Here is a 17,026-nt window from a genome sequence, read left to right on the forward strand (position 1 = left end):
TCTAATGAATGAGAATGAAGCAGCGAAGGAGGGATATAGAAGAAAAATATTCTGATTAGAGACAAATGAGCGATTGAAGATTGAAGATTGATGGAACTATATCAGCCTCCGTGTGCTTCATTTATCACTAATGCTGGGTGAAAATGCAGGATTGTGCCACAGCAGCTGGGATTTTTGCAAAATCTTTTATCCATGAATCGTTGTTAAAGAGAGGGTCACTTCCAGTTTTAGAGTTTAGGGCATCAAAGCACTGCTGAGATATTACACATCTAGCACATATACAGCTGAACATGGACCATGTCATTAAATGTTTCCACATGCTCTCAGGAGGATGAAGTAGCAACTGTAAAAATACTACCTTACATTTAAAAATCATTTTCACCCTGTGTGTGTGTGTGTGTGTGATATGGCGAAATGTGGTCCTGGAGATACCTACTGTAGTAGGAACTACCACAGCCACCATTGCCAGGTGTATGTCTGTAACCAGATTTTGTCACCACAATAGTGTTGCAACCGTGGAGGATGCAGTCACGAAACGTTACAGGCATGTAGTTGAGATCAAAATGAAGGCCGAGTTTGAAGAAGAGTGTGGTCCAAGCAAGGGCACTGAAAGTACGGTGGTAGGAAGTAATTTTGCAACCAAAACGAAAGTAATAATCCCTAACTGGATAGGAAAACTGTGTCTGCACACAGCTGTGTAAAGTAAGCTGAGTCAAAGTTGAACCATTGTTTTTATCCTCTATTCTCTTGTTTCTATCCTCATTTAACTCCTTTTTACCAATGTTGTAGCGTTCCCAGGATGTCAGCACTTGACATGGTGAGTACAATGTTGTCATTACAGTAACAGTAGGAAAAACAGCCAATACTACAAACAAAAGATACCCAAGTTGCTATATACCAGAACTATCTTTTATATGTAAGCATTTTAATACTCTAGCTTGTCAAGATGGAGCTTACTGTACTGTATGTACTTTAGTGTTGGGTAGTTGCATCGTACTTCATGAGAAGATCATGTACTATGTAAATCTACATTTAGAAAAGGTACTATAAATGTAGTAGGGCTGTCAGTAATTATTCAAATAGATGGAAAAAGGCTGTTTGCTGACTGTAAAATGCATCAAATGTTAGCTTGTCAATCAAATGAGGCAACAAAAATGAACGGAACCACATCAGTTTTATAGTTTTAGTCAAGGCTGTGTTGCGGTCGAATGAATTAAAAACAGAGCAGCGTTTGTATTATTTGTTTATATTTTATATATTTTTTTAAAGTGAAAGCCTTATATGTAAATAAATACGGTACAAATGTCCTTGGTAACTTTCCGTCACTGTTCCTCACTCAGTGAATACCATCTCAAGTCATTCATCTTGGTTCAACACAAATATAAAAAGAAAGAAGTCCTTCTAACGTGTTTCACACTTTATTCATAGAAAAGCACTGAGATTCCAACACAAATCAATATAAAATGGTAGTAGCGTTACATAAATAGTAATAAATTCTCGCTTTATAGACAGTAGCTCAAGAAGTTGCACAAAAAAAATAATTTGAAAACAAAAAAAACAAGTGTCGATGATAAGCTATCATACTTCTGTGGCAACAAATACTGGAAATACCTTTTCATAATCAGTAGCACAAAGAGGCAACAAACACTTTCAATTTTCCCTTAAAGTTAGAAAGAATCCAAAAAAAAACCAAACTGGGAAACAGTAGGTGATCTAGATCTCTACCAGCAAATAGTACTCTCATAAGAAAGAGAAAGAAAGAAAGAAAAAGAAAGGGAAACAATAAGAACTGGCAATTAACAGACAGAAAAACAGAGATCAAGTTAGAGGGAGGAACCTCTTTGTTGTAATGCTCTCAGTTAATGCATCACATAAAAGGCAGCTACCTGGAGCTTCTAAGTTAAGAAAGTGGTAAAACGATATCCCTCTTTCATTTTTGATTGAGGAAAACAGCATCATCATGCTAAAGTGGGAGCCAAAAAAAAAAATAAAAAAAATATTTTTTTTAATCCTCATTATGTAGAACCTTTGCAGCAAAAAAAAAAGTGAAAACCCACTAGTTGTTTTTGTCAAACGTTGACTTTGAGCAGATACAACGCTGCTGCAGTGCACTGCTGCCTCGAGCGCTTGAAGGTAGGACAACAGAGGGGAAGTGGCTGTGCTGAAAGCTGGTCACTGACCCATGGATGCACTGCTCCTACCTGTGTGAGAGGGGGTGAGGCGGTGAACAACTGAAGATTAGATAAAGAAAGTATGATAATGAGATAGAAGAGGGAGAACTCTGAAGGGAGTTAGGAAAGCCTCCTTTTGTTCACACGGTTGCTGTTTCCGACTCTGACATTTTGTGTATGGTTCTGTCTCACTGCGGTGCTGCCACACGACACCTCTGAGAAGACACTGAAGGCTTGAGTCCTGATTAAATAAAACCAACAAAGAAGTAAAGCAAAAATAAACTTTGTACATTGATCGGTCACAAAGGCATTTTCCACCATTTTCATTTTTTTTTTTTTTTCTTCTCCCCTCTAAATGTTGCAGCGTATGCAGGCTGGCTACTGCACATTGTCCAAATACAAGCATGCTGGGTCTTGTCTTTGTCCGTCCCCCCGTCTCATTAATAGTGGTTCAGTCCACTGAGTCTCTTCTTTCACAACTTTTTTGGGGGGGGCCATCTTAAAGAGGTGACAAGACCATCTAAGTGGTTCTGCATAGTCAGGTTTAGTACGTATCCGTTTACAAATGAACGCCTTCCTCATTTTCCTCAACTCCGAATAGCATGCTTCCTTTTGGAAAACAGACTTTTTTTGTCTTTGTAAATCAAAAAAATACAAATAATAATAGTTATTATAGCAAAAACAAACGGAAAGAAATGTACACAGGAGCACCTGAGAAATGCCTTGAAGTCTTTGCCCTTACAAAAAACGCTGTCAAATTCCCCGTCCAAAACAATTCAAGTACACCCTCGGCAAAAAAAACAACATAAAAATAAAATAAAAACAAACACATAAACATACTTATCATAAATAATTATAACTTTACAATTTTCTGAATTGACACTTTCATATTTACAATATCTTAAATGCTTAATGCTACTACTTTTTGTTTTGTTTCTTTAAGTGATGTCCCTGAGAACTGAGTTTAGCCTCTCTTTTCTTTCTTTTGCTCAGTTTTCCTTGTTTCATTCTTCTATCTGCGTTTCTTCAGATCGAAAAGGCCCAGAGTTGTGACTGACTACCCGGGTAGTGGGTGAAGATAGCTCTCATGGAATGTAAAAGCAGACAAGAAAATGTTCCACCATTCAAAAACCCTTTTTCTTTTATTATCCTGCCATCGACAGGCCAACTCGCTCGTTGCGTTCTGTTTGTGTGTCTGCGATTTTTCTACACAAGTCATACAGTTACTAAACAATCAATAAATAAATGCTGAAGCAGGCAGGAACGTACTGAAGAGGTATTTGTGTGAAGTGCTTGTACGATGACATTTAGTCCGACCGGTAAATATTCAAACTCTTGCTGTACTGTATACTGCCATTAACAACAACACTTAGCCACTGCGAAGGAAAAGGAAGCATGATCATCCCTCATACAGAACAAATAACTTCCTGTGCCAAGGCATGTGGTCTCAAATATGCAAGCTTAAGTCATCAAGTCATAAAACGTACAGTATTTGTTGGGTTTGCACTGTGAATCAATAACCCTTTGAGAAAGACCAGAATGATCACAACCAATAACATTCACAGGTAAGTGGCTTTAGTAACTATAGACCCTTTTCCATCATAAGAGACCAGGGAACTGGAGGAATCTAAAAATTCAGCATCAACTAAGCATGTTCTGTGCTTTAGCCATAATTGGGGACTAGTGTGATTACTGCAATTACTGTATTTCATTTTTTTTTATTTAGATATTAGCCTTTTAATTTCTTGTTTTAGTTTATCCAAACAATACTCAAACCACCGTACAAAGTTGCTATGGCTAACGTGTTAGCAAACAGTTTACACATATAGCAGAGATGGAGCAACATTAGCATTCTTTTGCTGTCGTGGTTCTGGCCGCCTAACAAATGTAAGTCTACTATTTTAGCTCAATTTTGGTCTCCACTGACTGTGTAGCAGTTAAATGCTACGCTATGTCCACCAGCTAGCTGCTAACTTTGTCTACTGTTTAGCTCGAGGCAGCCGGTGCTAGCTTCTTTGCTGTATTTGTAGGCCGGGCAAATCTAAACAATTAGCTAAATTACGCTAAAAAGCTTCGTAGCGTTGAGGGGAACAGCGGAGTTGGGTGATAAGTCTCTGTGGGGTTGTTACTTTAAACAACCTTCTCACATTACACAGTATGAATTGATCTTTTGTTAACATAACAATTTTAATTAGTGCAGAGTGGTAAAAGCCTAGTTCTACTATACATTCATTAAAAATATATCTTGGTAGGCTTTTCAATTCTAGATATACAAGGCAGAGCTTCTACCTTGTTAGTAGTCCAATATTATTTAATTGTTTAGCACATATTACCTCTTGTTGCTACATTAATGGTAGAAAATTCTGGCTGTTTTACTTAAATAGTGCTTATTTGATCAACCAGCAATGGTAGCTACTGTACAGGTCACCCCAAGAACTCATAGCAATTGGTAAAAAAAAGTACTACGTGGGTTGCCGGGGCTTTAGGGGTAGGAACTATGACCAAAAGATCCAACATTCCAACCAGATTTCTGATCTTATAATGGGGTAATGCTCTTGGTTCATGAAAAAGTTCCAGGAAAGAAACTCTTACCAGAGTTCTGGCAAAAGTTATTGAGATGGAAAAGGGACTTAAGCTACAGGCAGAGTTAACAACTAGCAATCAGTGAAATCAACAAGGTCCCAATATGTTCTCAAGCTTCCAAACAGAATACAAGAAGGTGAAATAAACGCCGCTAGGTGATAAAAAAATAAAGCGCAGACTTATATTGCTTATTGACTAAATCTTGATCTAGCGAGTGAAAGGTGACCATTGGAGTCCTATAGATTTTAGAAGGTTTTGGCCATAAATAGCTGTACAGCAGTGCAGTGGTAGCTAGCTCTAAAGATGGGAATACTGTGGCCCCATCATTCATCACAGTTGTGTATTTTCACTGTCAATAAGCTTATAGGAGGACATACGAGATAAACTGTATATACTGCATATGTGCATGTGGAGCCTCAACTACTCTACCTTAGCTAGAATAGCCTGAGTAATGTTACTCTCAGGCTTCTGGATTTGAAAACATGCACTCTGTGAAGCAACATGGTTCTTCCTCTGAAGATAATCTTAAGGAAAAGTACTGACCAGCAGGTGAAGAGGGTAGGAGCGAGTCTAGAGTGGCTTTAGTCAGGTTTATAAAGCTGTTGGTACTGATGTCTTCTACAGAGAGACCGCATGTGTCGTTCTGTATTCTGCCCCCTCTACTATTACTACTAACATGTCCTGAATGAAACAAGAGGCCATTTCTGACAGAGAAGTTAAAGCTGACAAATAATACAGTCGAGGTATGACAGTAACACTATGCGTTTTTGACCACAGTGGGGTTTTTTTTCTCTTTTGGAACAACATTTTCCTTCCACTTTGAAAACCACTTCCTCTTCTTCTTCTAAACCCCAGCTGAAAGCGTCTCCTGGCTCAAAGTACCCCATCCAACAAAATCTTTTGGTTTTCAAATCGTCATGTGCCACTGAAAAACCGAAGAAAAAAAAATCACAATCTTTGACTTTTTCATACTAGATTTAACATTAGTTGAAGGGAGAAAAAAAATGCTTTGTTTTTGTTGTTGTTGTTTCTTTAACATTTCAAGCCGTTTCCCTCTTTTGCTATCTCAATGAAGTAGAGCAATGTACTGTGAACACTTCCTGGTTCACATTCAAGAAACAAAACAACAAAACAGGACAAAAACTTAAGACTTAATCAACAAATGGCTCAACATAAGAAGTTAAAATACAAGGAATCAAAAAAAAACCTTAAATAGAAACAAATAAGTGTAACTACTTCCCAAGACGAGGGTCCCTGTGAGGAAGGGCTGAGGTCAGCCGAATCTCTCCCTGACCAACATCATCAGTTTCTTCTTGCCCTTGTAGATCTGTTTCAGGTTGTCTATGAACTGGGCGAACTGAATGTGGCCGTCCTGTGCCAGCAGGAAAGTCTCCCGTGCTTTGCTCAGGAACTCTATGAACTCTCCGTAGTGCCGCGGACTGATGTGCGTCAGTCGAGAGTGCGTGGTGTTGATGTACGCCGAGATCGTGGCGTCTAGGAGCTGCCGCAACGGCGCTTTGTCCGTCGACATTAGCTTCCCAGAGTTCCTTCTCCCGGGAATGCCGGCGAGACCCGGCGCCGTCATGGTGCACCGCCGCAGGATGTCAGACAGCACCGTGGCGCAGTGCACACTCTTCACCACCAGCGGGATAATGGCTGCGAGCTCATTTTTACCCAGGGAGTGGCTGAGCGCGCAGGCCCAGAGCACGTCGTTAATAGCTGGGTGTGTGTCCTGGTTGTAAGCCAGGTTAAGGTGGGTCATGGCGAGGGAGGCCAACTTGAAGGACCGCAGCGGGTATCCTCTGTGTTCCATGTACCTCGCGATGGTGAACAGCTGGGAGTAGGTCATACCCGTGGACGCTGCGTCGATGACGATCTGGTAGGCTGTCTCGAAGGCGATGTGGTCCTTCTCGCAGAGCGTCAGAGCTGACAGAGCGCAGTTCTGGGGATCCTTCATGGCGCACTGCAGGGCTAGGGTCCTGGCACAGCTGGCCAGCTCCTCGCGCTGGGGGTAGTCGAGGCTGAGGCGCAGGATGGTGTTATGGGACATGACGGTGGCCGCCACGATGCTGGTGGCCTCGGTCGGTGTGAAGAGGGTGTACCAGCTCTGTAAGATGCTCACCAACGCCCGCAGACCTGAGGAGGAGCAGAGAGAAAGACAAGATTAAAATTTGTTGTGGTCAGAATGTAAATCATGTGAATACTGGTATGATTCTAAAAAAAATGTAAAGCTCTTTGATGATTGTTTATGAAGTTTATTCCGCCGTTAAAAGAAAGAATCTGACAAGGAAGGAGAGGATAAACGGGAAGATAGTGTGCTTTATTCTGAAATCGGAACTTTTACTTTGACAGACTTCAATAGCATTTAAAATCCTTCAGAATTATCTCTACAATTATCTGTGGGTAAATGCAGACAAAACTCAAGTTCTCCATTATTATCATCATTACTAAACAGTAGTGGTTCCTTTCCCAGAGTGAGAACTTTGACCATTTTGTTATGGAACACTTTGAAACTAAGGCCTTGTGTGTCTCAACTTAAGATCCTCCACGCATTCATTTCATCAGGTTTACACAACTTCTACACCAAGTCATCTCTGGTCAGTGTAACGCTTATCAGTTCAATTTTCTAAGCACAAACGGACATTTGGAAAAACAGAAAAATGGGTTCAAATATCCAATTTTTCATTTTGTTTTCCACCTTGACAAATAAAAAAATTGGATCTTTAAACTGATTTTCCAATGAACTGTTTTTATTCAGAGAATCAGAAATTTAGAAAATTACGAAATTGCGTCTGGGCTCCAATTATTCAATACTGCAATGGTATTCTCTCCCTCGTTCCGCCTAGCTACGTCCCACCCCCCCCTACTCGAAACCATCAGTTGCAAGCACCTCTGACCCCAAAGTCAGTTTTTTTTTTTGGTCCATATGCAGTTAATGAGGAAAAGAATACCATTGCAGTATTGAATAATTGGAGCCCAGACGCAATTTTGTAATTTTCTCAATTTCTGATCCTCTGAATAAAAAACAGAAAATTGGAAAAACAGTTTAAAGATCCAATTTTTTAATTTGTCAAGGTGGAAAAAAATGAAAAATTGGATATTTGAACCCATTTTTCTGTTTTTCCAAATGTCCGTTTGTGCTTAGAAAATTGAACTGATAAGCGTTACACTGACCATCTCTGTACCTTCCACAAGTTCTTCAGAACACTGTTGCTCAGTTGCTTTTTTACTAGGTCCAGTAATACACCCACCTTGGCTTCTACGCTACTTTGTCTTAAGCTGTTTCCTTTCAATGTCATTTGGGTTTTTATTTAATCTTACCTTACATACGAGACAAAGAGGCAATTTGAGGCTCTGCTCTCGAAAGACTCAACATAAATAAATGTCTCCTCTTACTTAACTAAAAACTGTTTGGACAGCCACAAATTGTAATGGTCAGAACTATGAATCCTGTTTCACTGGTGCATGTTAAAAGGCATCACATACCGACTTCTGTGGCACAGGTTACCAGCCATCGAACCATCTCTCTCCTTCTCCAGTTCAGTGTCGACAGAGTCATCCTCATCACCTGCAATGCACACATGCACAACATGTTGTTTTCGGATCCTGCTACTTTGTACAATGGGAATAAGAACATCCAGTTTTTTTTCCTCGGCAGTCAGTCAGTTTTGATGAACTAATTCTAATATAACATATCCGTACATTCAGAAAACAAGTGAACATGATATGTGATTTTCATAATTGGAACAGTTTGCCCAACACGGCGTGTCTCCAGTGATGATAGATGTATCCAAAAATGTGTTCATAATTACACACATGACTAATTGTGACCCTTCCATTCTGAACATTTTATTAGCAGTTTTGCTGACAGGAATTCAGCCAATACTCTAAATACCAGGAGGAAGAGGCGTGTGAAGCCACAGCGACACTGCTGCCTTGACGATCTCAAGAGTTTTTTTTCTTGTGTTTACTGTGGAACCCAAAAGGCTTAATTATGTGGTTTCTGCTCATCAACAACGGCAAAACGCTGTATGATGTTTTCTCTGCTAATTTGTAGTGAGGCTGTGGAGGCCTGCACAAATTACAAGTTCAAGGAAACTGTTGCATGTTTTGACTGGTGGCCATTGCTCGTTTCTTTTTTTTTTGTGGTGAAATGATTTATGAAAATTGCTGACTCGCCCTCATACCTCACCTGCTTTCTTCACACACACACACACACACACACACACACACACACACGCACACACACACACGCACACACGCGCGCAGTACCTGCAGCCCTAGCTCCAGTGCCACGTTGAGCAGAGTTATATCAGGCGGGTTGTCTGCGGGTGTGGCTATCTTAAAGGCGTCCTGGGCCAGCTTGAAGATTAAGGAAGAGGAGTGGATGTTTTTCTGGATGGCCTCCAGCACCGTCCGTAACCTCAACATGTCACCTGCAGGCAAAATAAAACATACACGCGTTGTTGTTAGAAACATCTGAAGGGGACATTTCTCTACTGTGACTACAGCTATGGGTAGGAGGATGTGTTAGCGGTACCTTTAGCAGCAGTGAGCATGGTGGAGGCCAGCTCACACTGCTGGGACTCCAGGTGTCCCAGTGTGAACCAGCGCGGGTATCTACTTGGGACTATGGAGATGCCGTGATGAGGGTGGCCCACGTCCCCGGAGCCTGCTGAGGACTCCAGCACCGGCAGCCTGACAGAAACATACAAACAACGCCGTATTTGTTCACTGTGTCTTTAGTTTTCATCAAAGTTTAAGGCCAGTTCATATTAAATCTAGGATGAATTTCATTATTGAAATTTGCATCAGGAAAAAAAAGCTAGTATTTACTCCAAAACGTTATAGATACTACGGTGAATTTATTCCAATTTAAAGGTGGCATTTTAACATACCATAATAGATCATACTACTTGTACTACTTACGACACATTAGTGTAAATACCTAAAACAAATGAACCCGTCACCACAAATGATTGACAGCTTCTGCAAGCCTGTTCACCAGTTTATTAAGTACACCAAGCTATAACTAATGTAATCTGTATTATAAAGACTGTTTTGTGGTATATCATTGAGGATGGACAAAATATTAGAAACACCTCAAAGTACGATGCGATACAATTCAATAGCACCAAATTGGGAAACTGACCTCATGGCGCGGAGAGCCAGCTTATATGCCAGGTCTGCGTCATGTGGCAGCAGGGCAGAGAAGAGGTACTTGGCGAAGGTGTGCATGGGAACACTCTCCCTGTGGATGACCTCACCTAGACCGCTGAACGGCCCAGCTGACCAAGAGAAAGACAAAATTATGTTTTTGTTTATTTTTCTTCTCAACAATGTGAAAGACCACCAAGTACTGGGGCACAGCACATGAAGATGTCATCATTGTTGTTGTTGTTGTACCTTCTAGCAGCTGTATGGCCTGTTTCCGAAGAGTCTGAACCAGGAGGTCATCCAGCTCCAGTTCTTGAAGTTTTGCAACAATCTGCTCCTCATTACGACACACCTTGAACATTTTCACAAAGCAAATTTTACTCTTTAGTGAAGTTTCAATACCTTTTTAAGAAGAGGATTTGGAGTTTTAGGTATTAAAGGACCAGCGGCAAGCTTTAATACCTCAAACTCTGGCATCCGTGTGTAGTTACCGTTACGACAGACTGATTTTATTTCACCATTAAGAGGTCCTTTTGGAAACTTGATTGGTTTTAAATGCAATTCTTGCTTAAAACTTAAATTCCTTTGAGAATCCTGTGTGCCTTCTTATATTGCCTAACTTTTCTTAATGCCTATGTGCCTTATGTAAAGCACTTTGAATTGCCTTGTTGTTGAAAGGTTAAAATAAACTCACCTTGCCTAAAACATAAATAGTTTTGATGATTCCCATGACATTCAGAAAAGTCTATGGCAGACATGTTAAGCACTCTAAACCATTCACATAAAGAAATGTTCCTTTGATTTATTCCAATTCAAAGTAAACTTAAGTGCTGTCACTGTGGTTTTCAGAAAAACAAAATGCTGTGACCTTTTCTCTATTTGTGCATGGCAATTACCGCCACAGACGTTTAATTATAGTGATTTTCTATCATGGCGACATTGTCTACACCAGGCAAATTCATACCGCTTGTTTTAATATGCAAAAAAATGTTACCCACTGCAAGCAGCCTAGCATTACTGTTTTCTCTATGAGGGGGTAAAATCACTTTATTGTTGTTTTTTTTTAGGACTACCGTACCTTATCCTGAGCATATAGGCCCTCAGGCATTATCCTCTGCTGGCCCATTCCCATCAGAGCCACCTCTAAGGCCAAAGTCAGGTAGGACTCCCCTCCATCAGGACTGCCCCACACTGGTACGTGGTGGTAGACCGGAGGCCGGGTGTCACCTTCTGAGAGAAAGGAAGGAAAGAAAACGATTTAGTGAATCAAGCAAAGATGCATATAAATCTGAATAGGAACAAACGCCCATTTTACAGACCTTGATAACTGAAGGTAATATGAGGCGTACGTTAGTCAAGTCAAGTAGGTATCTTCATCCTAGTAGTCAAATCTACAGTACATGGATGTATCCATCTTTCCACTACGGCTCAGCAAGACTACAATGTCCGCTGATTTGGCTAACTCAAGACTGCTAAAGCATCATATTAGCGTTGTTGCATTTTGGCAATAAACAAGGACTGAGAGTTTTTCCCCTCTGTTTCTTACAGTGCAGCTGAATTAGGGAGGGATTGCTTCAGGGCCAAATAAATGGTAACAAAGTACATATAGGCATGTGTATATTGTGTTAAGAGAGACTTGAAAAAAAACCTGAGAAAATGAAACTTGGTATGGCCTGTGTATATATAGCTATACAGCTTGTGTAACATTATATAAATACAGCATCCATAGACTGATCACTAATCTAAAATGGCTGCTACACCCTACACCAATGCTCGACAGCAATAACTGAGAACAGATGCGTTGAGAGTATCAGCTGTTGATTGGTGCCCATTTGTTCTCTCTCTGCTCCCCCACCCCATCATTCTGCTTAAATCCCCTCTGAGCAACAGATCCCCTCAATCCTGTTTATTCCACGGATGTGTGTGTGTGCGTGTGTGTGTGTGTGTGTGTGTGTGTGTGTGTGTGTGTGTGTGTGTGTGTGTGTAAATCCAGGAAAAAGGGAAAACTGATTTTATAGGCTTAACCCCAGTGCAAACTCATTTTTTTGTCCATTGGCTGTTGATTGATTGGTTGATTTGAAATGATCAGAGATAAAACTGCATTTGGATTGGTCGACACATAGTCTGGCTCCACCCCTCCTTTTAACAGATGTTCCCAGCTATCTTCCAGAGGGGAAGAAAGCACAGTGACCAGGCTATACACATAAATACACACACACACACACACACACATACAAACACACACACACATGCAAAATAGTCATACCACTCTTCTCAAATTCCCCAAACAACATAAGACAATCATTCACTGTATCGCCAACACACACTCGCACCGATGAGTGTGCCAGGGGTCAGCATTGTTTGGATTGACAATAGTTCCCTGTAGCTGGGTAACAATAGGAAAACCCAGCCCCTATTCTGCTCTGTCGCAATGGCCACTGGTGAAAAAAAAAAGGCTCTGAGCAGGGTGAGAAATGCAAATGGTGATGGATTCTATACATACCACACACACACACACACACACACACACACAGTGTGGTCTAAATGAGCGGGGTGTTCCAGCACAATCCATTCAGGCTTTGCTAGTTTATGGCTCTCTACAGCACAATAGAGCCCGGTCCTGATATAAGAACATGGAGTCTGTTGTCTAATGAGTCACTGCTGGTGTGCCCGATCACCTCTGCTCAGGGTTACACTGCATCAGCTGGTGAAGTGTGCGAGGAATTATACCTCGTGTTAGGCAAACAAGCTCGTTGACCCATGAGGTCCGTGGTTGAGTATGTATTTGGCTGAAGTACATGCTAAGGCTTTGGCTTACTCTTTATAGGTTCAGTGAACGGTAAGTTATCTTAGAACCCCGCCGATGGCAGTGCAGCAGTGGACACACAGAGAGAAAATGATTTTGATCTTAATATATGCTAAAGGGTGGCTATACTCGTGACATTATGAATCATTAGATATGTCTGAATAATATCTTTCAGTGAACATCAAAGAATTCTTTCAATCTTGCTACCTATACCTCTTATTTTCTGTCTCTATAAATTGTTAGGTTGATGCAGTTCTGACCAGCACTCATTACTAATGGCTGCTCATAATGGAAGTAAAGCCTATTCTGAGATGTGCTCACCATGGTAAAGAGCACTGTCAAAATGCCTATCATTTCAATGTAAAAAAAATATATATTTTATTGAAAGCTACAATATACATTTAAGTGACTCAGTTCTTGAGCCTGTACAGACAATGTGAACCTACAACACAGAATATGTTCCATGCCAGAACCTCATGGCCAGCCTTCTATTTACCTACCCTGAAAGGTCAGGGTTCATACGTATTTTAACCAATACTTTTCCATGACTTTTTGGCAAATTTCCATGACTATGTATTCCTGAAAATGTCAGTCAACATTATACAATAAGAATAAAAATCTGTGTTAAAGTCAAAGTTTAACAATTAACAATTTATGTGGTTCATAGTGGGATTCGTAAATTAAACACATATTATGCTGTGTTAAAAATTCCATGACTTTTCCAAAACTTTCTGGGTCTTTTTATTTTTCCAAAACCTTTCCAGGCCTGGAATTTGCATTTTTCAAATTCCATAACTTTTCCAGGTTTTTTTCAAAACGTATGAACCCTGAAGGTCTGCTTAAACCCATCATAATTCAGCACTAAGTAAAAAAATAAATAAAAATGCTCTGTGTTGTTTGTATTTCTTTAAACCACTCACAATCGTCTTGGGTGGCGTGAAGCCCAGGATGCAGCGACCCCAGGATGCAGCGACGGTGCCCTTACAAAATAGTGTTGAAAGTAAACTTCTTTTGGTGGACCATTTGCACTTAGGGGGGTGAGCCCTGGCATTACAATGGCTAAATCCCCACAAAAGAAAATGCCTCATAAAGCATTAAGAGACGTATGTCGACTACGTGATACGTCATTCACTGCTAAAAAAGACAAACGTAATTTAATCATCGGTGCCCTAGAGGTGAAGCCTGCCTATACTTGAGCTCCAGAGGAGCTCACTGGACTTAGTGTTTAGGTTGCAAGCTCGTAGGTTTTTGTTGTTGTTTCACGAAGCGAGAGGGATTTTGAAAACGGTAACATGCAGATAGGGAGGAGAATGTCTACATCTTCTGAGTCAGACTACTTCAGTGCTAAATGATGTATCAAAACAAGAGTAGTCATGGGGACTGTATTCAGGTTTGTAATGGCAAATAATCAAGCATGTCGGTCTTGTTGCCTTTTAATAAAGTGAATAGAGCCTCAAAACAAGTCTGTTGTGAAGTTTTGTGATTTTTCTTTCATGATGATTTCCAGAGAACTCTTTTAAAAAGGAGAAACAGAAGCATATCTCCGTTTTTGTACCTCCGGTATCCATGGTGTTGTCGTCGTCCACGCGGCAGGTTTCGGTGAGCGTGGTGAACAGACAGCCAATCGGGTCTAAGGGATGGCCCACCCAGCCTTCTAGGTTGGTGGTAGAAGTCACGCCCCTCTGGCGAATCTCTGAGAGAAGAAGAAAGCGGGAAGAAAGACAAATGTTAAAATGATCCCACACTGGCTTTAGAAATTGAACAGCACTATATATATATATATATATATATATATATATATATATATATATATATATATGCGTGTGTGTGTGTTTACCTTTCTTTTGGTGCTTGTAGATGTCCATCTGTCTCTGCTGTTGGAGGCGGAGCGTGTTGATGATGGCGACGGCCAATCGCAATGCTTCCCTGGAATAACCGTGGGAACGCAGAGCGTCGACGCGAGCGCATGCAGTCGGGACATGGTCTGAGTGTGAGATAAGGTGGAGTCAGGACAGCTTAGCACACGCAAGAACTGAGCTAAATGAGATAAACATGCACACACACACACACACACACACACACACACACACACACACACACACACACACACACACACACACACACACACACACACACACACACACACACACACACACACACAGAAATGCTTTGCTGACAGCCACAGATGTGGTTCTTTCTTACAAACACACTGTGGGACATAAGATGTAGTCAGTAATGGCACACACACACACACACACACACACACACACACACACACACACACACACACACACACACTGCAGTCTCAGCAAAACACCAGTGTGTGTCTGATAGCTGGATTAAGTTGCAGAATCTGACAGATCTTAGCTGGAAGCTGCTTACTGCAGATACTGGCCTCAATATCAGCAGAATACGTCTGTGTGTGTGTGTGTGTGTGTGTGTGTGTGTGTGTGTGTGTGTGGCTTTCAGTGGAATTAGAGATTGTGTGTATATGGAATCCCACTGAAAATAGTTATAGAAAAGTTTTTCTACTTTTTTATTCGACTAAATATGACGCAATAGGTAAATACAATACCGTTTCCTGAAAATGAGTAATGCATTACCGCTTTATTGAAGTGTTCCCACACATAACAAGTCCAAAAAAGTGTGTGTGTGTATGTGTGTGTACGTGCATTTGCTCACCTAGCCAAAGCGGCAGGCCCTGTGGGTTGAACAGCAGGCTCTCCCCCTCTCTCTGGTAGGATGGAGACATGTAGTAGTCGCTGCTGATGATCCTCTGGAGGTGGCTGTCCTGCCAGTGGAGGTCGCAGGCCTCGACAGCCCGGCTGAATACCGACCTCCTTGGCCTGGACAGAGAATCTGAGAACACACACACACACACACACACACACCCACACACACACACACACACACACACACACACACACACACACACACACACACACACAGTCAGTGAAATCGTCATGTTGTCATCTCTCCGAGGTCACAGCGTCTAAGATCAATGTCGGCGTGTATTCATTTTTTGATTACACAGTATGTGTGTGTGTGTGTGTGTGTGTGTGTGTGTGTGTGTGTGTGTGTGTGTTTGCGCTGACCCTGTGCCAGGTTGCTCTGCGGCAGAGCGTTGGTGATGTTTGGAAGCTCGCTGCCGTAGTTGCCGTCCTCCAGCGGGCAGACGTCCATGTCGCCCCATTTCTTTAGCTGCTTCAGCCAGCCGCTCTTCTCCTCGCTCTTACAGTGGGGATTTAGCACCACGCACACCCACAATGCACCTGGGGAAAGAATGGCGATCAGAGGTCAGGATACAAAGGAAGCAGAAGTTCTGGAGTACTGAGAACTGACTGAACTGGCCCTGGAAAGTGCTTTCTAAGATGCTTTTGTTTTACTTTGTGAAAATAGGGGAACAAAAACATCCATATTGTGTGAATCCAAATAGTATTGGTTGCACCAACAGGCACCTCAAGGGACTTACTGCACTAAAAACACTTGTTCTACATACACAGACCTCGAGCGGGATCAACTGTCAGATGTCTGCTCCTCTGAAGAAAATGATCAGGCAGCAAACCCCGGCCGTCTGGCTGTTATTTCTGTCTGTGTCTGTGCTGCGATCCCCCTCGCTCACCCAGGAAGTGTTCTCATTGACCTCCTAAATGCTAAGATTGATTGCAGAGAAACTGAGCAGCCGTATTGATCGGCAGCCTTTATCATTCACTTTGTGTGGAGAGCGAGAGAAAGGGAGAGGCTTGAGCAGCAGGAGAAGCTGCTGACTGGATGACCTAATAGCTTACTGACTGGTTGAACGTTTACCTGACAAGTTGACTGCTAATTTGACACGTCTGTCTGACCTACAGTAGTCTCGCATTGCCAGACCTTCCTCCACAGCGCTGCGGAGGAGGGTCTGGCTAGTCCACACAGCATTCCGGGATGGGAGAAAAACGTGCTCTCGTTTAAGCCCAGTTCAGACCAAAGATTCGCAACAAGACGAGTTGAAACTTGCAACTTCTCTGCAGCGTTCTAAAACCTGCCAGCTCACACCAATGCGACGAGACGAGACGGTGTATCATCTCCATAACAACGCCTCTTTGTACTTCCGTTCTAACTTCCGACTTTTAGGCTTTTTTTGTAGCTGGATATTTCATTTTTTTCGTCTAAATATGAATGTGGATAACGTTAGTGATAGTGAGATGCTTGCTACAGTTGCATTTCTAGTGATGAATCGGTGTAAACACGTTTTATTTCTCGGATTCACTGCTTTGTTCTAACGCCGCTGGCCGCTCCCTCTCTTCAGTCACTCTCTATCTCTCTCCAC

General features: G+C 41.7%; 1 protein-coding gene across 1 annotated transcript in view; it reads right to left on the reverse strand.

Annotated features, from left to right (window-relative positions):
- Nucleotides 1-1,402: 1,402 nt before the first annotated feature.
- zswim5 (zinc finger, SWIM-type containing 5) overlaps nt 1,403-17,026 on the reverse strand; it is a 69,028-nt gene continuing 53,404 nt past the window's right edge. The window contains exons 6-16 of the mRNA XM_031288143.2: nt 15,813-15,989; nt 15,400-15,576; nt 14,555-14,701; nt 14,273-14,410; nt 10,990-11,141; nt 10,161-10,263; nt 9,907-10,042; nt 9,295-9,452; nt 9,027-9,190; nt 8,241-8,322; nt 1,403-6,890 (exon numbers count right to left, since the gene is read on the reverse strand). Coding sequence (XP_031144003.1) covers nt 6,028-6,890; nt 8,241-8,322; nt 9,027-9,190; nt 9,295-9,452; nt 9,907-10,042; nt 10,161-10,263; nt 10,990-11,141; nt 14,273-14,410; nt 14,555-14,701; nt 15,400-15,576; nt 15,813-15,989 — 2,297 coding nt within the window. The 3' untranslated portion in view covers nt 1,403-6,027. The remainder of the gene's footprint in view (nt 6,891-8,240; nt 8,323-9,026; nt 9,191-9,294; nt 9,453-9,906; nt 10,043-10,160; nt 10,264-10,989; nt 11,142-14,272; nt 14,411-14,554; nt 14,702-15,399; nt 15,577-15,812; nt 15,990-17,026) is intronic.

This window comes from Sander lucioperca, chromosome 9 (genome assembly GCF_008315115.2).
Source record: "Sander lucioperca isolate FBNREF2018 chromosome 9, SLUC_FBN_1.2, whole genome shotgun sequence".
NCBI classification, from domain to species: domain Eukaryota; kingdom Metazoa; phylum Chordata; class Actinopteri; order Perciformes; family Percidae; genus Sander; species Sander lucioperca.